The sequence below is a fragment of the Haematobia irritans genome, chromosome 3 (assembly GCF_050003625.1).
Source record: "Haematobia irritans isolate KBUSLIRL chromosome 3, ASM5000362v1, whole genome shotgun sequence".
Lineage (NCBI taxonomy): Eukaryota > Metazoa > Arthropoda > Insecta > Diptera > Muscidae > Haematobia > Haematobia irritans.
In genome coordinates, this window is record NC_134399.1 from 208,279,229 (window position 1) to 208,302,663 (window position 23,435).

At 25.9% G+C, this 23,435-nt stretch overlaps 1 protein-coding gene across 3 annotated transcripts in view; it reads left to right on the top strand.

Moving 5' to 3' along the window:
• LOC142231792 (3',5'-cyclic-AMP phosphodiesterase-like) overlaps nt 1-23,435 on the top strand; it is a 769,719-nt gene that overhangs the window by 202,712 nt on the left and 543,572 nt on the right. For all 3 annotated transcript variants that reach the window (XM_075302431.1, XM_075302430.1, XM_075302432.1), the window contains exon 3: nt 11,048-12,441. In XM_075302431.1, coding sequence (XP_075158546.1) covers nt 11,342-12,441 — 1,100 coding nt within the window. In that variant the 5' untranslated portion in view covers nt 11,048-11,341. The remainder of the gene's footprint in view (nt 1-11,047; nt 12,442-23,435) is intronic.

Genomic DNA, 23,435 nt, shown 5'->3' on the forward strand with positions numbered 1-23,435 from the left:
AAAATTTCAACTTCAATTAACTTTTTAATTGGAAATATTTTGGTGATATTTTTTTCTGTGTAGGAATTGATTTGATATGCGAAAAATTACAATTGGAATATTTAAAAAAATATTTTAAGTACATATAAACTTATAAATAAATCAATAACATGTTTATGGAAAACAGCCTAATTACCCACTACAGAAATTTTCAAAATTTTTGTCAGTTTTGTTAGGGCTAGTAAAATTGGTTTGCTTGAAGAATTAAGCTTTATTCTATTAAGCATTTGCCATAATATTTATGCTTAGCGTGATGTTGAAATTAATGAAAAAAGTGTTGCATACCTTTAAGGCGGCAATTAATAATTCACAGGTTTCTCCAATAACTATTTAATCATCAACGTAAATTGTAAAGTTATTGTATATGTATGAGGATTGAAATAAAGTTTGTTTAAATTTTAAAGTGTTTTTCATTAAGCTTTCCATAATATTTAAAATTTAAATTGCGGCATACCCTTAGGCGGGCTTCAAAATGACAGTTTAAACAATAATAGAAATTGAATTGAATTGCGAAAAAATTGAAAAACTTAATAAGGGCTAGTAAAATTGATATGCTTGAACAATTAAGCTTTATCCCACTAAATATTTGCCATAATATTTAACCTTAATGTGATATTTAAATTAACGAAAAAACTGCTGCATACCTCTTAGGCGACAATAAATAATTCACAGGTTTCTCCAATAACTATTTAATCATCAACGTAAATTGTAAAGTTATTGCGTATGTATGAGGATTGAAATAAAGTTTGTATAAATTTGAAAGTGTTTTTCGTTAAGCACTTTCCATAATATTTAAAATTTAAATTACGGCATACCATTTAGGCGGGCTTCAAAATAACAGTTTAAACAACAATGTAAATTGAATTGAATTGCGAAAAATTTTATACTAGGAATATATTAAAAAATATTGTAAACACATATAAATTTATAAATAAATTAATTACATATTAGGGCTAGGGAAAAGAGCCTAATTACCTACTACAAAAATTTCCAAATTTGTACCAGCTTAATTAGGGCTAGTAAAAGTGATATGCTTGAACAATTAAGCTTTATCCCACTAAATATTTGCCATAATATTTAACCTTAGTGTGATATTTAAATTAACGAAAAAACTGCTGCATACCTCTTGGGCGACAATAAATAAATCACAGCGTTCCCCAATAACTATTTAATCACCAAGTTAAATTGTAAAGTTATTGTGGATGTATAAGTATTGAAATAAAGTTTGTATAAATTTGAAAGTGTTTTTCATTACGCACTTTCCATAATATTTAAAATTTAAATTACGGCATACTCTTTAGGCGGGCTTCAAAATGACAGTTTATACAACAATGTAAATTGAATTGAAATGCGAAAAATTTGATACTTGGAATATATTAAAAAAATATTTTAAACACATATAAATTTATTTAAATAAATTAATAACCTATTTATGGAAAATAGCCTAATTACCTACTACAAAAATTTCCAAATTTGTACCAGCTTAATTAGGGCTAGTAAAATTGATATGCTTGAACAATTAAGCTTTATCCCACTAAATATTTGCCATAATATTTAACCTTAGTGTGATATTTAAATTAACGAAAAAACCGCTGCATACCTCTTAGGAGACAATAAATAAATCACAGCGTTCCCCAATAACTATTTAATCACTAAGTTAAATTGTAAAGTTATTGAATATATGTATTTTAATGGAAAAGGATCTATACGAGGATTGAAATATAGTTTGAATACATTTAAGACCATCCCTTGGAATCAAATCATACTCTAGTGGTTTTTGTCTAAGCCCAGACATTAGGTTAGGTTAGGTTCGGTAAGGTTAGGTTAGGTGGCAGCCCATGTATCAGGCTCACTTAGACTATTCAGTCCATTGTGATATGACATTGGTGCACTTCTCCCAGACATTGATATCTAGTGTTTGCTTGAATAATTAGCTTTTACTCCCTATAATACGTTCCGTATCAGTTGTGAGAATTGTGAGAAAAATTCATCACTAGGAATATTGAAAATAAATATTTGAAACACATTGAAATCTACAAATAAATCAATAATATATTTATGGTAAAAGCCTAAATACATACTACATAAATTTCCGAACTTTTTGTTAGCTTTATTAGGGCTTGTAAAATTGGTTTGTTCGAACAATTAAAATTTATTCCATTAAATAGTTTCCGTCACATTTACCCATTGCGGATTGTTTTATTTAATTAAAAATTGTGACATAAGCTTTAGGCGGCAATAACTAGTTAACAGCGCTTCAAAATAACAGTATAAAAAACAAGCAAAATTTTAATGTTCAAGCAAATATGTTTTTTTGTGAAAAATTTCTCACTGGAATATTGAAAATAAATATTTTAAATAAATATAAATTTATAGATTCATCAATAATATATTTATGGTAAAAGCCTAAATATATACTACAACAATTTCCAAAATTTTTATCAGCTTTATTAAGGTTATTAAAATTGGTTTGCTTGAGCAATTTATCCTTAGCATGATATATAAACTATTGAAAAAAAAAACACCTCCAGATCTCTATTATTATTTGTGGTTGTTTTGAGGTAAAAGTAAAGTGGTCAATTTGGTTTGCTTGAACAATTCGATTTTATTCCATTAAGCCGTTTCCGTAACATTTACACATAGCGGGGTATTTTATTTAATTAAAAATTACGTCATATCCTTTAGGCGGCAATCATTAGTTCAAAGCGCTTCAAAATAACACTTTAAACAATAAGTGAGAGAAAAATTTGTCACTAGGAATATTGAAAATAAATATTTTACAAATATATAAATTTTTAGATAAATCAGCTTTATTAGGGCTATTTAAATTGGGTTACTTGAAAAATTTATATTCTATTTCATTAACAATTTTCCTTTATTTTTAAATTAAAAAAAAAATGTTGCATATCTCTTAGGAGGCAATAAACAAATAACGACATTACGAAATAAATTTTTAATCATCAAGCTAATGTGTATAATTATTAACAGCCTGTTCATGGAATTTTCGTTCGCCTCGAGACGAACGATTCGCCATAAATCACATATTGATATCTCGAAAACCAGAGTCTGTGGAATCCCAATTGTTTCGGTGTTCGATAGTAAATGATAAATAATGAGTTCAGGGCAAAATTCAGGATTTTCTAGAAAATATATCTAAAGTTATTTTAGTTTCAATCTAGACGAACGATTCGTCTCGAGTCGATTTTGTGTTTCATTAACAGGCAGTAAGTATACACTTTAATCAAAAACAAATCGCTCAAAGATTCTAATAAATATTGCCAAAAGTATATTCAAAGAGGTTCGAAAGTGACATTACATTTTTTTTTTTTGAGAAAAATTGTCATTTAAAAATAAATATTTTAACACACTATACATTTATAGATAAATCAATAATGTATTTATGATTAGAGCCTAAATTTATACTACAGGAAATTTCACAATTTCTCTCAGCTTTATTGGGACTTAGCAAAAATGGTTTGCTTGAACAATTAAGCTTTATCCCACAAAGCATTTTCCATAAAAGTTCCTCTAAGATTGATATTTAAATTATTAGTGTCATATTTAAATAATTAAATTATTAACTGTTGCATACTTCTTAGGCGGCCATAAATAGGTAACGGCATTGCGATTGAAATAAATATTTTCCAAAAGTATATTTAAGGAAGACGCCTAAATAAAAAAGATAAAGGCCGTTGAACCTTTGCCACAACTTAGCTGCATATTCATTTCAATTTCTGAATATTCTTTAGGCGACAATAGTTAACTATAACAACTTATCGAAATAATCATTTAGTCCTCAAAAAAAAAAACTATTAATTGCTATAAAGAACTACAGTTTATTTTTGAAAGGAGCCCGAAATATATGGAAGGGAACATTTTAATATTTTTCTGCTTAATTAAGGCAGTTACAATTGATTGATTGAACAATTAAAGTTTACCTACTAGGTTTTCCCAAAACATTTACAAAAAATTGTGGCATACATGCAGGTGCCAATGATTAATTAAGATCATTCTGATATGCTTGCTTATTAATCAACAAGTTGAATTGTAAATTTTTTTAAAATTGTTATGAAAAACCGAAAATAAGTAAATACACTAAAGACAAATAAAATTATTGGAGATCAAAGAAAATTCATAGAAAACGCTCCGATTCAAAGGCGCTCTAATATATGTGAGGGAAAATTTTAAATTGTTTTTTGTCTAATAAACGCTCTTATAATTGATTGATTGAATAATTAAATTTTAGCTCTTAAGTATTTCTCAAACAATTTACAAAGATTTGGGGCATATTCTCGATCGAAAGAAAATTTATAAAAAGCGCCTAAATACACAGTATATTTATGAGAGGCACCCTAATATATGCAAAATAATTTTTTTTCTTCTGATTTATTACAGATGTTACACTTGATTGATTGAATAAGTAAATAAGTAAATTTTACCTCTTAAGTATTTCTCAAAACAAAGAGTTGGGGTATACGTGCAGGTGCCAATGATTAATTAAGATCATTTTGATATGCTTGCTTAATCATCGAGTTGAATTGTAAATTTTTTATAAATTGTTATGAAAAACCGTAAATAAGTAAATAAACTAAAGACAAATAAAATTATTTGAGATCAAAGAAAAGTAATGGAAAGCGCCTAAATACATAGTATTTTTATGAGAGGTGCCCTAATATAGGCAAGGGAAAATTCAAATTTTTCTGATTTATAACTGATGTTACAATTGATTGATTGAATAATTAAATTTTATTTATTAAATATTTCCAAAACCATTTACAAAATGTTAGAGCATACCTTCAGGTGCCAATGATTAATTAAGACCATTTTGAAATACTTGATTAATCATCAAGTCGAATTGTAGTGATTTTTGATGAAAAACTGACAAAAACTACAAAAATATATAGGAAAGACAAATAAAATAAAAAAACATGTTCGGTAATTTGTCCGCTCTACGTAAGCGCATTCGGAAGCAGCTTCTGGTGTATCCATGTCAAGTCGTCCAGAGAAATGTATACGCAGTGCTTCAACACAAATTGATGAGCCCATAACCCATATAGCTTCCGTGGATAGAGCAGGTGGTCAAAATACATAACAATTATCTGTCAGTACCATTAAAATGGGTTATTGTAGACCAAAAGAAAATGTACAGAAAGCGCCTAAATACATAGTATATTTTTGTGAGGCGCCCTAATATATGCAAGGGAAAATTAATTTTTTTCTGATTTATTACGGATGTTACAATTGATTGATTGTATAATTAAATTTGACCTCTTAAGTATTTCTCAAAACCTTTACAAAGAGTTGGGGCATACCATCAGGTGCCAATGATTTATTAATACCATTTCGAAATAATTGCTAATCACCAAGTAGAATTTTAATTGCCTGTTTCTGTATGTCGAACGAGCACTATGGATCGATTGAAATGCATAGAAACAGCTGATTTTTAGTTTTAAATTCGGCTGTTTCTTTCCATTTCAATCGATCGATAGAGCTCGTTCGACATATAGAAACAGGCTGTAATTTTTTTTTTTCTCTGAAAAACTGACAAAAAATAAATGAATGCACTAAAGACAAGTAAAATTATAATAGATCAAAAGATACAGAATGGAAAACGCCTAAATACACAGTATATTTACGAAAGGCGCCCAAATATATACAATAGAAAATTTAAAAAAAATCTGCTTAATTAAGGCTGCTACAATTGAATGATTGAACAATTAAATTTTGCCTATTAAGTATTTCCCAAACTATTAAAAAGTTGTGGCATACCGTCAGGAGCTGATGATTTATTAAGGCCATTTCGAAATACTTCCCAAGAAAAAAAGACCTTCCAAAAGAGAAGTGCGGATACCCAATTTGTGATCCGGATGTAGTGCAAACTTAGATCATATGCAATGAATTTTACATGGGCTTGTCATAGGACGGAAATACTCCATTTAGGGATTTTTTGCATTGATTTAGAAGTTGTGCCTGGAAGTTCATTTGTATGAAGAAATTAAAAAAACAAACAATTTTTTTCCAATTTCAGTTTTTATTTTTTTCAGAATTTTTTGTTAACTTTTATTTTCTTATTATATAATTTTTATAAATATACAATTATAATAGAACAAAAGATACAGAACGGCAAGCGCCTAACTACATATTATTTTTACGAAAGGCCCCCAAATATATGCAATAGAAAATTTTAAAAAAATGTCTACTTAATTAAGGCTACTACAATTGATTTATTGAACAATTAAATTTTACCTATTAAGTATTTCCCAAACTATTTACACTTACCGGGCTTGTTTAAATTAATTTAAAAAGTTGGGGCATATCTTCAGTAGCTGATGATTTATTAAGGCCATTTCGAAATACTTCCCAACAAAAAAAGACCTTCCAAAAAAAATCCGGAAGTAGTGTAAACTTGGATCATTTCCAATGAATTTTACATGGGCTTGTCATAGGACGGGAATACTACATTTTTGGATCCTTTGCATAGCTTTAAATGTTGTGTATGTTTGTATGAAGAAATTTAAAAAAAATCAATTTCACTTTTTATTTTTTTTTCAATATTTTTTGTTACACTTTTATTTTCTTATTATGTAATTTTTATAAATTGAAAAACTTTTTCGCTTCCACCGGGGGTTGAACTTGGGTCTGTTGGCATCATAACTTTATATGCCTTATCACATTCAGCCACAAACGCCACCGCACACGATGCATCAAAACGTTGATTTAATTGTTTGTGATATGAACCCAATATGACACCATTCTAACTACCACTACATGACATTCTAACTACTTCCTGAGATGTTCTTTATTATTATGAATGAAAAAATAACGAACGCTGGTTCAAGGCTCACAAGTGGCAATTTTTTTATTAATTATTTTTCTAAAAAAATATATTTTTTTATAAAAATAAAAATAATTTTTTATACATAGTTTTTATTTTGTTTTTTTTTTTTTGTCGAAATATATTTTTGTATAAATATATAAATTTTCCATTAAAAATCAACAAAAATTTTTACAATTCTCATAATTTGCATAACCTTCTCAAACGAACTTCCATTGATGTTAAAAAATTAAACGGCAAATCTCACCTGGGATGATTTTTTTTATTTTGTATTATTATTTTTTTTTATTATTTTTGACATTCTTATTGATTTTCTATTTTTTTGCGAAATTTAATTGTCCAAAATCTAAATTCCGAGATGCGCTTTAAAATAATGTTTGTGAAACAATTTCCATTTTTTTTGCTGGGTTTAGTTATAAAGTTTTTTATGAAAACCCTACTAAACCTAAACAAATATACTAAAGACAAGTAAACTTATAGTAGACCAAAGGAAAATTTATGCCAAGCTCCTACACAGAAAAAAAATATCACCAAAATGTTTTCAATTAAAAAATTGATTGCAGTTGATTTTTTTTTAATTAATAAATTAATTGATACAATTAACTTTTTAATCAAGATAGGAAGCATTAAGTTGATTAAGTCAATAATTTACAATTTTTAAAATTGTAATTAAAAAATTAATTGATACAATTAAATATTTAATCAAACTCGGAAAAGTAAGTCCGTTAAAAAAGTGATGGATTTTTTTTTTAATTTTTAAATAAAAAATTATTTCAAACAATCAATAATTTAATCAAATTACAGTTACATTATCAATAATTTAATCAATCAGATAAAAATTGATAATAGTTACTCTTTTAATTGATAATAGTTACTCTTTTAATTCAAAAATTTAATAGAGTTTTGCAATCAACATTGAATAAATTTTTAATTGAATCAACTAAAAAATTAATTGAAATTTTCAAATTAAATCAATTAATTTTTTGATCAAATATTTTTTTATACCCAATTAAAACTGTGATTGATACTATCATTTTCGTGATTGAAGACATTTCAATTAAAAATTAATTGGATCAATTAAGTTTGCAATTGAATCAGATTTTTTTTTGTGTGTAAATACATCCCAGCAAAAAAAATTGGAAGTTGTTCCACAAACATTTCTTTTAAAGCCCATCCCAGAATCCCCCATCGAGTTTTTTCAACTTCCGATGCAGTCCTTTTGGACAACTCCACAAACATTTCTTCTGAAGCGCATCGTGGGATCCCCCAATAATTTTTTTCCACTTCCGATGCAGCCGTTTTGGACAAGTGTACAAACACTTCTTCTAAAGCACATCTTGGGATCCCCCAATAATTTTTTTCTACTTCCGATGCAGTCCTTGTGGACAAGTATTAGAAAGAAAGCAATCAGGCTATTTTAAGTGCAAATTTTGTACAATTAAATTTTACAAAAAAAATAGAAAACTAATAAAAAAACTAAAAAAATAGAAATTAATAAAAAAAATAATAAAAAAAAATTAATTTCACCCCCGCTGGGATTTGAACCTGTGCCGTTTGATTTATTCGCTTTCATGGAAGTTCTTTTGAGAAGGTTTTGCAAATTACGAGAATTTTTATTATACCCACCACCATAGGATGGGGGGTATATTAACTTTGTCATTCCGTTTGTAACACATCGAAATATTGCTCTAAGACCCCATAAAGTATATATATTCTGGGTCGTGGTGAAATTCTGAGTCGATCTGAGCATGTCCGTCCGTCCGTCCGTCTGTTGAAATCACGCTAACATCCGAACGAAACAAGCTATCGACTTGAAACTTGGCACAAGTAGTTGTTATTGATGTAGGTCGGATGGTATTGCAAATGGGCCATATCGGTCCACTTTTACGTATAGCCCCCATATAAAGGGACCCCAAAATTTGGCTTGCGAGGCCCCTAAGAGAAGCAAATTTCATCCGATCCGGCTGAAATTTGGTACATGGTTTCAGTATATGGTCTCTAACAACCATGCAAAAATTGGTCCACATCGGTCCATAATTATATATAGCCCCCATATAAACCGATCCCCCGATTTGGCTTGCGAGGCCTCTAAGAGAAGCAAATTTCACTTTACTATACATAACTTTTTTGTCTAATATATACCATGTATGGACTAAATCACAATTTAGAAAACGATGTTAAGAAGTTTTAAGATTCCACAACCCAAATAATTCGATTGTGGATGACAGTCTTTCGTAGAAGTTTCTACGCAATCCATGGTAGTGGGTACATAAGATTCGGCCTGGCCGAACTTGCGGCCGTATATAAAGGGTGATTCTTTTGAGGTTAGGATTTTCATGCATTAGTATTTGACAGATCACGTGGGATTTCAGACATGGTGTCAAAGAGAAAGATGCTCAGTATGCTTTGACATTTCATCATGAATAGACTTACTAACGAGCCACAACGTCGAATTTTCAGTGAATGGGCCCTAGAAAAGTTGGCAGAAAATCCGCTTTTTTATCGACAAATTTTGTTCAGCGATGAGGCTCATTTCTGGTTGAATGGCTACGTAAATAAGCAAAATTGCCGCATTTGGAGTGAAGAGCAACCAGAAGCCGTTCAAGAACTGCCCATGCATCCCGAAAAATGCACTGTTTGGTGTGGTTTGTACGCTGGTGGAATCATTGGACCGTATTTTTTCAAAGATGCTGTTGGACGCAACGTTACGGTGAATGGCGATCGCTATCGTTCGATGCTAACAAACTTTTTGTTGCCAAAAATGGAAGAACTGAACTTGGTTAACATGTGGTTTCAACAAGATGGCGCTACATGCCACACAGCTCGCGATTCTATGGCCATTTTGAGGGAAAACTTCGGAGAACAATTCATCTCAAGAAATGGACCGGTAAGTTGGCCACCAAGATCATGCGATTTGACGCCTTTAGACTATTTTTTGTGGGGCTACGTCAAGTCTAAAGTCTACAGAAATAAGCCAGCCACTATTCCAGCTTTGGAAGACAACATTTCCGAAGAAATTCGGGCTATTCCGGCCGAAATGCTCGAAAAAGTTGCCCAAAATTGGACTTTCCGAATGGACCACCTAAGACGCAGCCGCGGTCAACATTTAAATGAAATTATCTTCAAAAAGTAAATGTCATGGACCAATCTAACGTTTCAAATAAAGAACCGATGAGATTTTGCAAATTTTATGCGTTTTTTTTTTAAAAAAAAGTTATCAAGCTCTTAACAAATCACCCTTTACTTGTTTTTTTGTTGATTTTTAATGGAAAAAATATATTTATACGAAAATATATGCCGAAAAAAAAAAATAAAAACGATGCATGACATAAAAAAATATTGTTTTTTAGAAAAATATTTGATAAAAAAATTCCGCTGGTGAGATTTGAACCTGCGTTTCTTATTTTTTCGTTCATACTAATAAAGAACATCTCGAGAAGCAATTATAATGTTATTCCTTGGTGTCGTATTACGATCATATCACAAACATTTGAATTGACCTTTCGACGCTTTATGTTCAATGGCGTTTGTGGCAGAGTGTGCTAAGGCGTTCTGTTATGATGCCCACAAACCCAGGTTCAACCCCTGGTCGGAGCGAACAAATTTTTCAAATTGTAAAAATTAGATAGGAAAATAGGAAAATAATTGTGTGATAAAAACATATGGATGAAAAAAAGTGAAATTGGTAAAAAAAAAATTTCGCTTTTTAAATTTCTTCATTCAAATTAACTTCCAGGGCACAACTTCTAAAGCAATGCAAAGGATCCAAAAAGGGAGTACTTCTGTCCTATGACAAGCCCATGTAAAATTCATTGGAGATGATCCAAGTTTGCACTACTTCCGGATCACAGATTGGGGATCCAAACTACTTTTTTGAATGCTCTTTTTTTGCTGGGATATTATAGAAATTTTTAAACTTGCTCATATTGAATGAGCTAGAAAAATATATATTTTTTTTTTATAAAATAAAAAATTTTTTAAATAAAAAGTTCCACCAGCTAAGGCTATCAGCTTATCAAAAAAAAAAAAATAAAACTATTAAAAATTTAATTGGAATAACAAACAACGCATACACAGTTGGGTTTGAACACAAAAGGAGACAATTTTCAAGAACAAAAATAAAAACACAGGGTAAATTGTTTAACCCCATTTTAAAATTTAAATCTATTACAGATTTTACATAAATGTAAAAACTACTACTACAATAAATTCTAAAAGACCTTCAAAAGGCCTTGTCACTACAAAACATAAATTTGTACCTTTTTAGTTCTTGGAAAAGAACAAAAAACAAAATTAAGTCATCATACTAAACTCAGCAACTAAAGTTACCTATAACCTTAAACCACCAAAGAAAGTTACTTTGCACCACAAAAAGAAGAAGAAGAAGAAGCACTGTTTTTTTCGCCCTGAAACTAAGCGAAAAATTCCCACAATAAGCCAACCAAAAAGTAAAAAATTATTCGAAAAATGTCATCCAACGAAAGTCATACCGTAACACCGCCACAGTACATTGTAACCACGCCTAGTGAAGCAGATGCTGATGAGGAACGTTCCGAGGCCGGACAAGATGTTGCTGGTGTTCCAAGCAACACCACATCCATGACTACGGTGATGGTTGAACATCAGCAACATCAACAGAGACGTGTTGTTAGTCAAATGTCCCGTCAGATAGCCAGTCGTTCGTTTTCCATAGCCTCTGCTTCCAATTCAATTCTGGAGGAGGGTACTCTGACAGATGGCGATTTACAACAACTACACAAGGCCCAACAACAGAGTCAACAACAGATATTCACATCACAAAAATCCATTTCGACCAGTGCTCGCAGTCAAAGTCTACAATCGTCGTCGGTGACGGGAGCTCCTGGCGAATTGGCCATACAAATAGGTGGAGGATGTGGCAATACCCTGGCCACCATACAATTGGGACAACAATTGAAGGCACAATCGAGCACTTCCATAGTGTCGAGTGAGCAGCGTTCTAGTTTCATGCAGAAAACCTCCTCGACCACATCGTCCACATCCAAATCGAAATTTCAAAGTTTCCTACAACAACCAGAAGCCTCCGATCATCCTTCATCATCATCGTCGGGCACATTTTTGACGGCCCATCAAAAACATGTTCGTCAATTTGTCCGCTCTACGTCTGCGCATTCGGAAGCAGCTGGTGGTGTATCCATGTCAAGTCGTCCAGAGAAATGTATACGCAGTGCTTCCACACAAATTGATGAGCCCATAACCCATATTGGTTCCGTGGATACAGCGGGTGGTCAAAATATGGAACATTTATCGGTCAGTACCAGTAAAATGGGTCTGCATCAGTCCTCCTCGATTTTAATATCGAAATCGGCTGAGACCATAGAAATGAAAACTTCTTCGGCCTCATCATCGGCAGGCATGCGTACGCAATTGACTTTATCCGGAGGTTTATTGGCCCCACCGAATCGTAAAATAACCATTTTGAGTCCCATACATGCTCCGCCAGGGCTGCATGATATGCTTAAGAGGGCAGGTCGTTCACCGTTATCACCACGTATAAGTTTTCCCGGAAGCGAAGCTGATTTGTTTGGGTAAGTTCGTAATTTTTTTTTTCATATTAAAAAAAAATCAAAATATAAATACAGCTTAAAATATAAAGATTAAAAAATAATAACATAATTAAATTATTTTCTTATTTAAAATAAAATTATTTTTGTTTTAGAATATTTAGAATAAAAATATAAAATAAAACCATTTATTTTAATTAAAAAAAAAATAAAATAAAACCCAGATTTCAAATTTGTTTATTATTTAAAAATGGGGTTTTAGCCAAATTGAGCTTTTTTATTTTCAATTAAAATTAAAAATTTTTTAAACTCCAAACAATTCAAAATTTGACGTAGGGAAAGATTTTAAAAGCTTAATTTTTAAATTAAAGAAAAATTAAAAATGTTGTCTTCACAAACTCAAACAACTAAAAATCCAATTTTTAAATTAAAAACCAAAAAAATCAAAATATGTTTTTTATATATTTTTTTTTTTTGTTTTAAATAAAAATTAATTGTTTTCTTAAGTTAGAGATTTCGCACTCAGTGAATTTCTTTGCAAAAGTTTTAATTTTATTTAAATAAAACAAATTATTTGTTTTTTAAATCCTAAAAATTCATTTTTATTTATTTTAAATAAAAATTTAAAATTTTCCTTATGTTTGGGATCTTTTATTTTATTAAACTCAAAATTTAAATACAGCATCAAATATACATATTTAAAACAATAATTAAATTCTTTTCTTCTTTAAAATAAAATATTTTTTATTTAAAATAAAAAAATGAAACAAAAACCACAAAACCACTATTTAAAATAAGAAACCAATATAAAATAAAACCCAGATTTAAAATTTTTATTTTTTTATCTAAAAAAATGGATTGTTAGCCAAAATGCGCTTTTTTATATGAAATAAAAAAACTATTTTTTTTAAACTCTAACCAATTCAAAATTTTGGCGTAAGGACAGATTTTAAAAGCCTAATTTTTAAATTTAAAAAAAAATTAAAATTTTGCTTTTATAAGATATTGTATGTTTTCCCAACATTTGTAGTCTCAAACAAACTCAAATTTGAGCGTAAACAATTATAAACTTAAAACAAAAAAAAATTGTTTTTTTTATATATATTTTTTTTTTTGTTGTATATAAAAATTAAATTTTTTCCTTAAGTTAAAGATTTCGCATTCAGTGAATTTTATTTTATTTAATTTTTTTTATATAACATAAAATTAACTAATCTTAAAAATCCGTTTTTGTTTATTTTAAATAAAAATTTTAAATTTTCCTTAAGTTTGGGATCTTTTATTTTATTTTCCAAATGTATCACAATTTCCATTGAAATTCTTTTTCAGGGATAATTTATAAATCAAACAAATTTAAAATTTGTATTTTTAATTTAAAACAATAGGGGTTTTTTATGATTTTGTTTAAATAAAAATTTAAAATTTTTTTAATCTCAAACAAACTTAAAGTTGTACATAAAAATAACATCAAACTGAAAGATATTAAATATAAAATTTTTAAAATTCAAAAATAAAAATATAAAATAAAACCTACGCTCAAATTTCAGTTACGCTCAAACTGAAATTTGAGATATTACATATAAAATTTTTTAAAATTCAAAAATAAATGTTTGAAATCTGTTTTTTTTTAATTTTTGTTTATATAGAAAACATTTTTTAAATGAAAACATCAAACAAAGCACAGATTTCAAATTTTTATTTTTTAAATTAAAAAAATTTTGATATTTAAGATATTTAAATTTGATGATATTTTTATGTAAATTTTTAAGTTTGTTTGAGATTAAAAATATTGTAAATTTTTATTTGAACAAAATAAAAAAATATATATCAAAGACCTATTGTTTTAAATTAAATATAAACATTTTAAATTTGATTTTCATTTGATTTTATTTTTTTATTTATTTGATTATTTGAATTTAATATAATAGGGTTTTGACGATTTTTTGTTTTGATTTTATTTAAATAAAAATTTACAATTTTTTTAACTTCAAACAAACTTTAAATTGTACATAAAAATAACATCAAATTTAAAGATATTAAATATCAATTTTTTTTTTAATTAAAAAATAAACATTAGAAATCTGTTTAAGTAGAAGACATTTTTTAAATGAAAACATCAATCAAAACACAGATTTCAAATTTTTATTTTTTAATTTAAAAAATGTGATATTTAAGATATTTAAATTTGATGTTATTTTTATGTACAATTTTAAGTTTGTTTGAGATTAAAAATATTGTAAATTTGTATTTAAACAAAATCAAAAAAAAAAACTATCTATCAAAAGTTAAAAATAAAGTCAAAGTTTTAAATTAAAAATAAAAAATGCAAATAAGATTTTTTTGAAATTTAACTAAATAATAATGTGTTTTATACTAAATAGAAATTTTATTTGATAATTTTGTTTTAAATAAAAATTCACATTTTTTTTTTAATCTCAAACAAACTTAAAATTGTACATAAGAACAACATAAAATTTATAGATCTTAGAAGTCCAATTTTTAGTTTGAAATAGAAATGTTTATTTTTTAATTTAAAAAATTTGATGTTATTTTTATGTACAATATTAAGTTTGTATGAAATTAACAATATTGTAAATTTTTATTAAAACAAAATCAAAAAACAAAAAATATAAAAACCTATTGTCTTAAATTAAAATTTTAAAACAAACATTTTAAATTTTATATTTGATTTTTTTGAAATTTAACTAAATAATAATGTGTTTTATATTAAACAAAAATTTTATTTGATAATTTTATTTTAAATAAAAACTCACAATTTTATAAGCATAAGAACAACATAAAATTTATGGATCTTAGAAGTCAAATTTTTAGTTTGAAAAACAAACAAAAAAAAAAACTTTTTTTAAAATCTGGATTTTATTTTTTTTATTGTAAATAAAAAAATAAACAAAATCAAATAAAAACCAGGTTTAAATTTTTTTTAAATAAAATGTAAAAAAATAGGTTTTTGATGCCCTATTTGATTTTACTAAAATAGAAAATCACATTTTTTTTTCAATTTCAAACAAAAATTGTGCATAAGAACAACATCAAATTTATAGATCGTAAAAAATCTAATTTTTAAATGAAAAAGTAAACATTTTAAATTTAGGTTTTATTCGATTTTTTTCTATTTTACATAAAAAAATATTTATTAAAAAAATCAAATAAAATTTGAATTTAAAATTTTTATTAAAAAAAATTATAATTTTTGTTATCTCAAACAGATTTAAAATTATGCATAAGAAAAACTTCAAATTTATAGAACTACAAAATCAAATTTTTAACTAGAAAAATAAAAATTTTAATTTTCTTGGCTTTAAGTAAACACTCACAATTTTTTAATCTCAAACAAACTAAAAATTGTTCAATTTATATATCTTAAAAATTCAATGTTTAAAATGAAAAATAGAATTTTAAAATCTGGATTTTATTTTTATTGGATTTTATTTTTATCTGGATTTATTTTTATTTTTAGTAAAAAAATTATATAAAATAAAAAAATCACATGAAACCCAGATTTCAAATTATTATTATTTTTTTTCATAAAAAAAAAAATAAGGTTTTATTTGAATTTATTTAAACTAAAATTCACATTTTTGTTTTAATCTCAAATTTTTTTAATCTCAAACAAATTTAAAATTGTTCACAAGAACAACATTAAATTTATATATATTAAAAATTCAATTTTTAAAATTAAAAATAAATTTTTAAAATCTGGGTTTTATTCGATTTTTTTTTATTTTTAGTAAAAAAATTTATTTTGAATAAAAAAAAATTAAATCCAAAAAAAAAACAATAAATAAATAAAAATCTGAAATTTGGGTTTCAAATTTCAAATTTTTATTTATTTATTTTTTTTTTTCATTAAAAAAAAAAAACATTTTAAGGTTTTATTTGAATTTATTTAAACGAAAATTCACATTTTTGTTTTAATCTCAAATTTTTTAATCTCAAACAAACTTAAAATTGTTCATAAGAACAACATCAAATTTATATATCTTAAAAATTCAATTTTTAAAATAAAAATAAATTTTTAAAATCTGGGTTTTCTTTGATTTTTTTTTTATTTTTAGTAAAAAAATTTATTTAAAATAAAAAAAAAATCAAATGAAACCCAGATTACAAATTTTTTATTTTTTTCATTAAAAAAAAACATATTTTAAGGTTTTATTCGAATTTATTTACCGAAAATTCACATTTTTGTTTCAATCTCAAATTTTTTAATCTCAAACAAACTTAAAATTTATATATCTTAAAAATTCATTGTTTAAAATGAAAAATATATATATTTTTAGTAAAAAATTTATTTAAAAAAAAATAAATAAAATGAAACCCAGATTTAAAATTTTTTTTCATTAAAAAAACATTTTAAGGTTTTATTTGAATTTATTCAGATTTCACAAATTCACATTTTTGTTTTAATCTCAAACAAAGTAGAATTGTGCTTAAAAACAACAACAAATTTCATTGTATGAATTTCTTTGCACAATTCATTTTTGTTTTTTTTTTATTTTAGTAAAAAAAATTATTTAAAATAAAAAAAATCAAATGAAACCCAGGTTTCAAATTTTTATTTTTTTGATTAAAACAAAAAAAAATATTAGGGTTTTATTTGAATTTATTTAAAGGAAAATTCACATTTTTGTTTTAATCTCAAATTTTTTAATCTCAAACAAACTTAAAATTGTTCATAAGAACAACATCAAATTTATATATCTTAAAAATTCAATTTTTAAAATGACAAATAAATTTTTAAAATCTGGGTTTTATTAGATTTTTTTTTTATTTTTTGTAAAAAAAAAAATAAATTAAAAAAAAAAAACATTTTAAGGTTTTATTTGAATTTATTTAAACTAAAATTCACATTTTTGTTTTAATCTCAAACAAAGTTAAAAATGTACTTAAAAACAACAACAAATTTTTAGATCTTAAAAATCTAATTTTTAAATTGAAAAATAAAAATTGGCAAATGTTTAATTACTTTTTTTTAAATTTAATCAAATTTTTAAGTTTGCGATTCCACATTGTATGAATTTCGTTGCACAATTCATATTCGATTTTTTTATTTTTAGTAAAAAAATTTATTTAAAATAAAAAAAACCAAATGAAACCCAGATTTCAAATTTTTGTTTTTGTTTTTCATTAAAAAAAACATTTTAAGGTTTTATTTGAATTTATTTAAACGAAAATTCACATTTTTGTTTTAATCTCAAACAAAGTTAAAATTGTGCTTAAAAACAACAACAAATTTTTAGATCTTAAAAATCTAATTTTTTAATTGAAAAATAAAAATTGAAAAATGTTTAATTACTTTTTTTTAAATTTAATAAAATTTTTAAGTTTGCCATTCCACATTGTATGAATTTCTTTGCACAATTCATATTCGATTTTTTTATTTTTTGTAAAAAAATTATTTAAAATAAAAAAAGCAAATGAAACCCAGATTTCAAATTTTTATTTTTATTTTTAATTAAAAAATAAGAAACATTTTAAGGTTTTATTTGAATTTATTTAAACTAAAATTCACATTTTTGTTTTAATCTCAAATAAAGTTAAAATTGTGCTTAAAAACAACAACAAATTTTTAGATCTTAAAAATTAGATCTAACTAATCTAATAAAAATAAAAATTGGAAAATGTTTAATTATTTTTTTTTTTTAATTTAATAAAATTTTTAAGTTTGAGTTTCCACATTGTAGAGATTTCACTATTTCAGGTTTTCACAATTGTAAGGGTTAATTTTAATTTTAGCAAATTCTGACAATAAAATGAACGAAAAAATTGTTCTTACGTTTGATAAATTCCCTGATTGAAAAAACCTTCCTCCATTGACAACTGGTTAATTTATAAAATTTTTTATTAAAGCATTTAAATTGTATTTCATTTGAAGCAATGTCTTTGACTCCTTCCAATGTCTCCAATCTTTTCAAAAAACAAAAAAATGTAGCATACTCTAAGGCTTTAATGTTTGCACGAAGCAAAAACTTGCATAACATTAAGTGCAAATTTATGTGCGTTTTTCCTTCTTTGTATGACCAATCTTTCTCATAGGATTTGTTGAAATAAATCTTAAAAGTACAAGGACATTATATCCTTATCAGGATTAACATGAGAATATAACATAATTTAGAATTGTCACACATATATATATATATACAACAAAAAATATATTATCATGTACACAATACTTTCTAATGAATGCCTGCAGAAAAATATTAAAAAAAAAAGTTACTTTACTATGAAACCCAAAAAATGGCCATAATTTATCCACAGAATATTTTTGCACATTTATTTGCACAGTATGGGAGGCTTAACAAAAACCATCAGCATTATATGGTTCGAGTGGTGGCTTAGAGTCGGGATCTTGGTGATTGATATATTTAATCATTGAAGATTTTTCAATTAAAAATTATTTGTATTAATCAATTTAATTATTTAACACAAACAATATTTGTTTGTATTATAAAGTTTTTCTATGATTATCAATAGAACTTAGAAAATTAATAGAATCGAAATATATCTCAATTAGTTTTGTATTACGTTTTTTTTTTTTGTTTTAATTTCTTCTTTACAATTCAATTAGCTAAGTAACTAGAAAGAAAACTGCACAAATCCATTGCATACAAATGGGGATAATTTTGTATAACAACAAACTTCACCATCAACAACAAAAAATAAATGCAAGTTTATTAAACCATTATAACATTTTAAACATTCAGCCACTTTAGAAGCCAAAGCATGCTCTTAAGTATTTTTTTTCCATACCTCAATTACTCTACATTCTCCAGTAGCTACTTCAATGTGCAGTAAAGAGTTTGCAGTATAGCGTTTTTTGCTCTGCTGTTACCTCCCTTTTCATGCATTTATTCGATAATTACGATAATGTTAAGTATTCACTTCACGCTTCATGGAGTGCTGCATATAGTGCTACAGTGTAGATGCTGTAGACATGCATCACTATCAGTTGTAGTATGGGGAGCAAACCACCACAATGATATTAACTGTGTTTTTTTTAATTTCTCCCAAAAATATGCAACATATTTTGAAAATGTTTTTTTTCAAGATTTCATAAATAGATAGAAACGAAATAGCTTATACTTTTATGCATTCTAGATCTCTATAAGATTGAAGCATTTTTTGAAACTTTTCATGAAACGTGTATTTTCTATTTCCCGCAAAGCTGAGAAATTCCTAAAAAATATTTTGAAATATTGCATACTTTTTGGATTTTTAATATACTAGCATAAAATACTGCTATTCTTAAAGGTCATTAAGGCAGTAAATTGTGGCTTTAGGTTAGGTGGCAGCCCGATGTATCAGGCTCACTTAGACTATTCAGTCCATTGTGATACCACATTGGTGAACTTCTCTCTTATCACTGAGTGCTGCCCGATTCCATGTTAAGCTTAATGACAGGGGGCCTCCTTTTTATAGCCGAGTCCGAAAGGCGTTCCCCATTGCAGTGAAACCACTTAGAGAAGCTTTGAAACCCACAGAAATGTCACCCGCATTACTGAGGTGGAATAATCCACGGCTGAAAAACTTTTTGGTGTTCGGTCGAAGCAGGAATCGAACCCACGACCTTGTGCATGCAAGGCGGGCATGCTAACCATTGCACCACGGTGGCTCCCGTGCCTTTACTTTGTACCATTTTAACATATTAATTACGTTCGCCTAAAACTATGCTCTGAATGAATTTTTACAAACTGAAATTCCCAAAAGCATGCAATATTTTATGAAAAAATCAATTTTAAAAATGCACAAATGCTCAAAAAACGATCAAAAATGTAGATTAATTTTAGAAAAATTTAACTAAATTTTATAAAAGCGACGATATGATGCAAATATTAGATATAATACATTTTGGATCATAGTGTGGCATTTTGACGCTAGTAATATGGTCCTGGGAGACTTGGACTCCATAACAGATAACATAAGGTTGCAAAACATGAAATTATGGTTAAATCGCAAACCGTATGGAAATGCAAAAGCCTGACCAACGTATAGTCGAAATACAGCAACATCTGAATCATATGCCGGGACATACCGGAGGAATAAGAGGAAAGTGGCAAATGAAGTAGGAATGGAAAGGCAAATAAACTGGCGATAAGAGCTAGGACTCATAAGGAAGTGAGCTTAGAGAAGGCAAAAACAATAGAGACAACACGGGCCGAGTTGGATGCCGATTCATCCACGGGAGCACAGTTACCACAGTTATTAAAATTCTACCAAAAATGGTAGATTTTTTACTGCTTGGTAGATTGGTAAAATTCTTGATGTTTCTACTAAGACTCTGCAAAATATTCTTCTCCAACTGAGAGGTACTTGCATTTTCTATATAAATAAAATGTTGACACAATTTTCTATATGGAAATAAAATTTCGACAAACTGTTCTATAGAAATAAAATTTTGACAAAAGTATCTGTAGACATAAAATTTTCACAAATATTTTTATAGAAATAAAATTTTGACAAAATTGTCTATATAAAAAAATTTAAAAAAAAATTTCTATATGAAAATAAAATTTTGAAAACATTTTCTTTAGAAATATAATTTTCACAAAGAAAATTTTTATCTTTAGAAATAAAATTTTGACAAAATTTCCTAAAAAAATATAATTTTGACAAAATTTTCTATATGGAAATAGAATGTTGACAAAATTTTCTATAGAGATAAAATTTTCACAAAATTTTCTATAGAAATAAAATTTTTACAAAATTTTCTATATGGAAATAAAATTTTGACAAATTTTTCTGCAAAAAACAATTGACAAAAATTTCTGTAAAAATAAAATTTTGACAAAAATTTCTATAGAAATAAAATTTTGCAAAATTTCAATAGAAATAAAATTTTGACAAAATTTTCTAAAAAAATAAAATGTTCACAAAATTTTCTATAGAAATAAAATTTTTACAAAATTTTCTATATGGAAATAAAATGTTTACAAAATTTTCTATATGGAAATAAAATTTTGACAAAAATTTCTGTAAAATTAAAATTTTGACAAAATTGTCTATAGAAATAACATTTTGACAAAACTTCTATAGAAATAAAATTTTCACAAAATTTTCTATAGAAATAAAATTTTTTACTAAATATTGGAAAATTTTCTATAGAAATAACATGTGGACCAAATTTTCTATATAGAAATAAAATTTTGTCAAAATTTTCAATATAGAAATAAAATTTTTACAAAATTTTCTATATAGAAATAAAATTTTTACAAAATTTTCTATATGGAAATAAAATTTTGACAAAATTTTCTGCAAAAAAATTTTTTTGACAAAAATTCCTGTAAAAATAAAATTTTGACAAAATTTTCTATAGAAATAAAATTTTCACAAAATTTTTTTTTAGATATAGAATTTTTACAAAATTTTCTATATGGAAATAAAATTTTGACAAAATTTTCTGCAAAAAAAAAATGTTGACAAAAATTTCTGTAAAAATAAAATTTTGACAAAATTTTCTATAGAAATAAAATTTTGACAAAATTTCTATAGAAATACAATTTTCACAAAATTTCCTTTAGAAATAAAATTTTGACAAAATTTCTATAGAAATACAATTTTCACAAAATTTCCTTTAGAAATAAAATTTTCACCAAATTTTCTATAGAAATAAAATTTTTTACTAAATATTGGAAAATTTTCTATAGAAAGAACATGTGGACAAAATTTTGTATATAGAAATAAAATTTTGTCAAAATTTTCAATAGAAATTAAATTTTTCTATACCAAAAAATTTTTTTTCCAAAGAAATAAAATTTTGACAAAATTTTCTATATGGAAATAGAATTTTGACAAAATTTTCTATATGGTTATTCAATTTTGACTAAATATTGGAAAAGTTTCTATACAAATAACATTTAAACAAAATTTTCTTTTGAAATAAAATTTTGACAAAATTTTCTATAGAAATAAAATTTTTACAAAATTTTCTATAAAAATAAAATTTTTACAAAATTTTCTATAGAAATTAAATTTTGACAAAATTTTCTGCAAAAAAAAAAATTCTGTAAAAATAAAATTGTTACAAAATTTTATATAGAAATAAAATTTGGCAAAATTTTTATACAAATAAAATTTTCACAAAATTTTCTATAGAAATAAAATTTTTACTAAATATTAGAAAATTTTCTATAGAAATAACATTTGGAAAAAATTTCCTATATAGAAATAAAATTTTGTCAAAAATGTTAATAGAAATTAAATTTTTGACAAAATCTTCTACAGAAACTAAATTTTGACAACATTTTCTTTAGAATTAACATTTTGACAAACTTTTCTCTAGAAGTCAAATTTAGGCAAAATTTTCTAGAGAAATAGAATTATGACAAAATTCTCTATAGAAATAAAATTTTTACAAAATTTGTCTATAGAACTAACATTTTCACAAAATTGTCTATATGGAAAAAAATTTTGACAAAATTTTCTATATGGAAAAAAAATGTTGACAAAATTTCCTATATGGAAATAAAATTTTGAAAATATTTTCTTCGGAACTATAATTTTCACAAAATGTTCTATATGGACAAAACTTTCTATATAGAAATAAAATGTTGTCAAAATTTTCCCTAGAAATAAAATTTTGATAAAATCTTTTGCAGAATTGAAATTTTGACAAAATTTTCTATAGAAATAACATTTTGACAAAATTTTGTATAGAAATAAAATTTTGACAAAATTTTCTATAGAAATAGAATTTTGATAAAATTTTCTATAGAAATAAATTTTGTTTTTGATCTCAGCTTAAAGCCATGCATTGACTAAACTACAAGTGTAGCTTAATCAACAGAGGAAAAGTATGCTTGTAAAATTTATTTGGGCAAAGCCCTATAGACTGCAAGATGGTTGGATGTACAGCTGTTTCGGAATTACCACATTCCTCATCAGCATCCTCTACTTGCAGCAAAACTATCAACCAATTATCAGAATAAATTCGGGTAATTCACTCAACCCAAAGTGAACTACACTTGAACCTCCCGAAAAAGGGTTTGATAGTCGGCTACTGC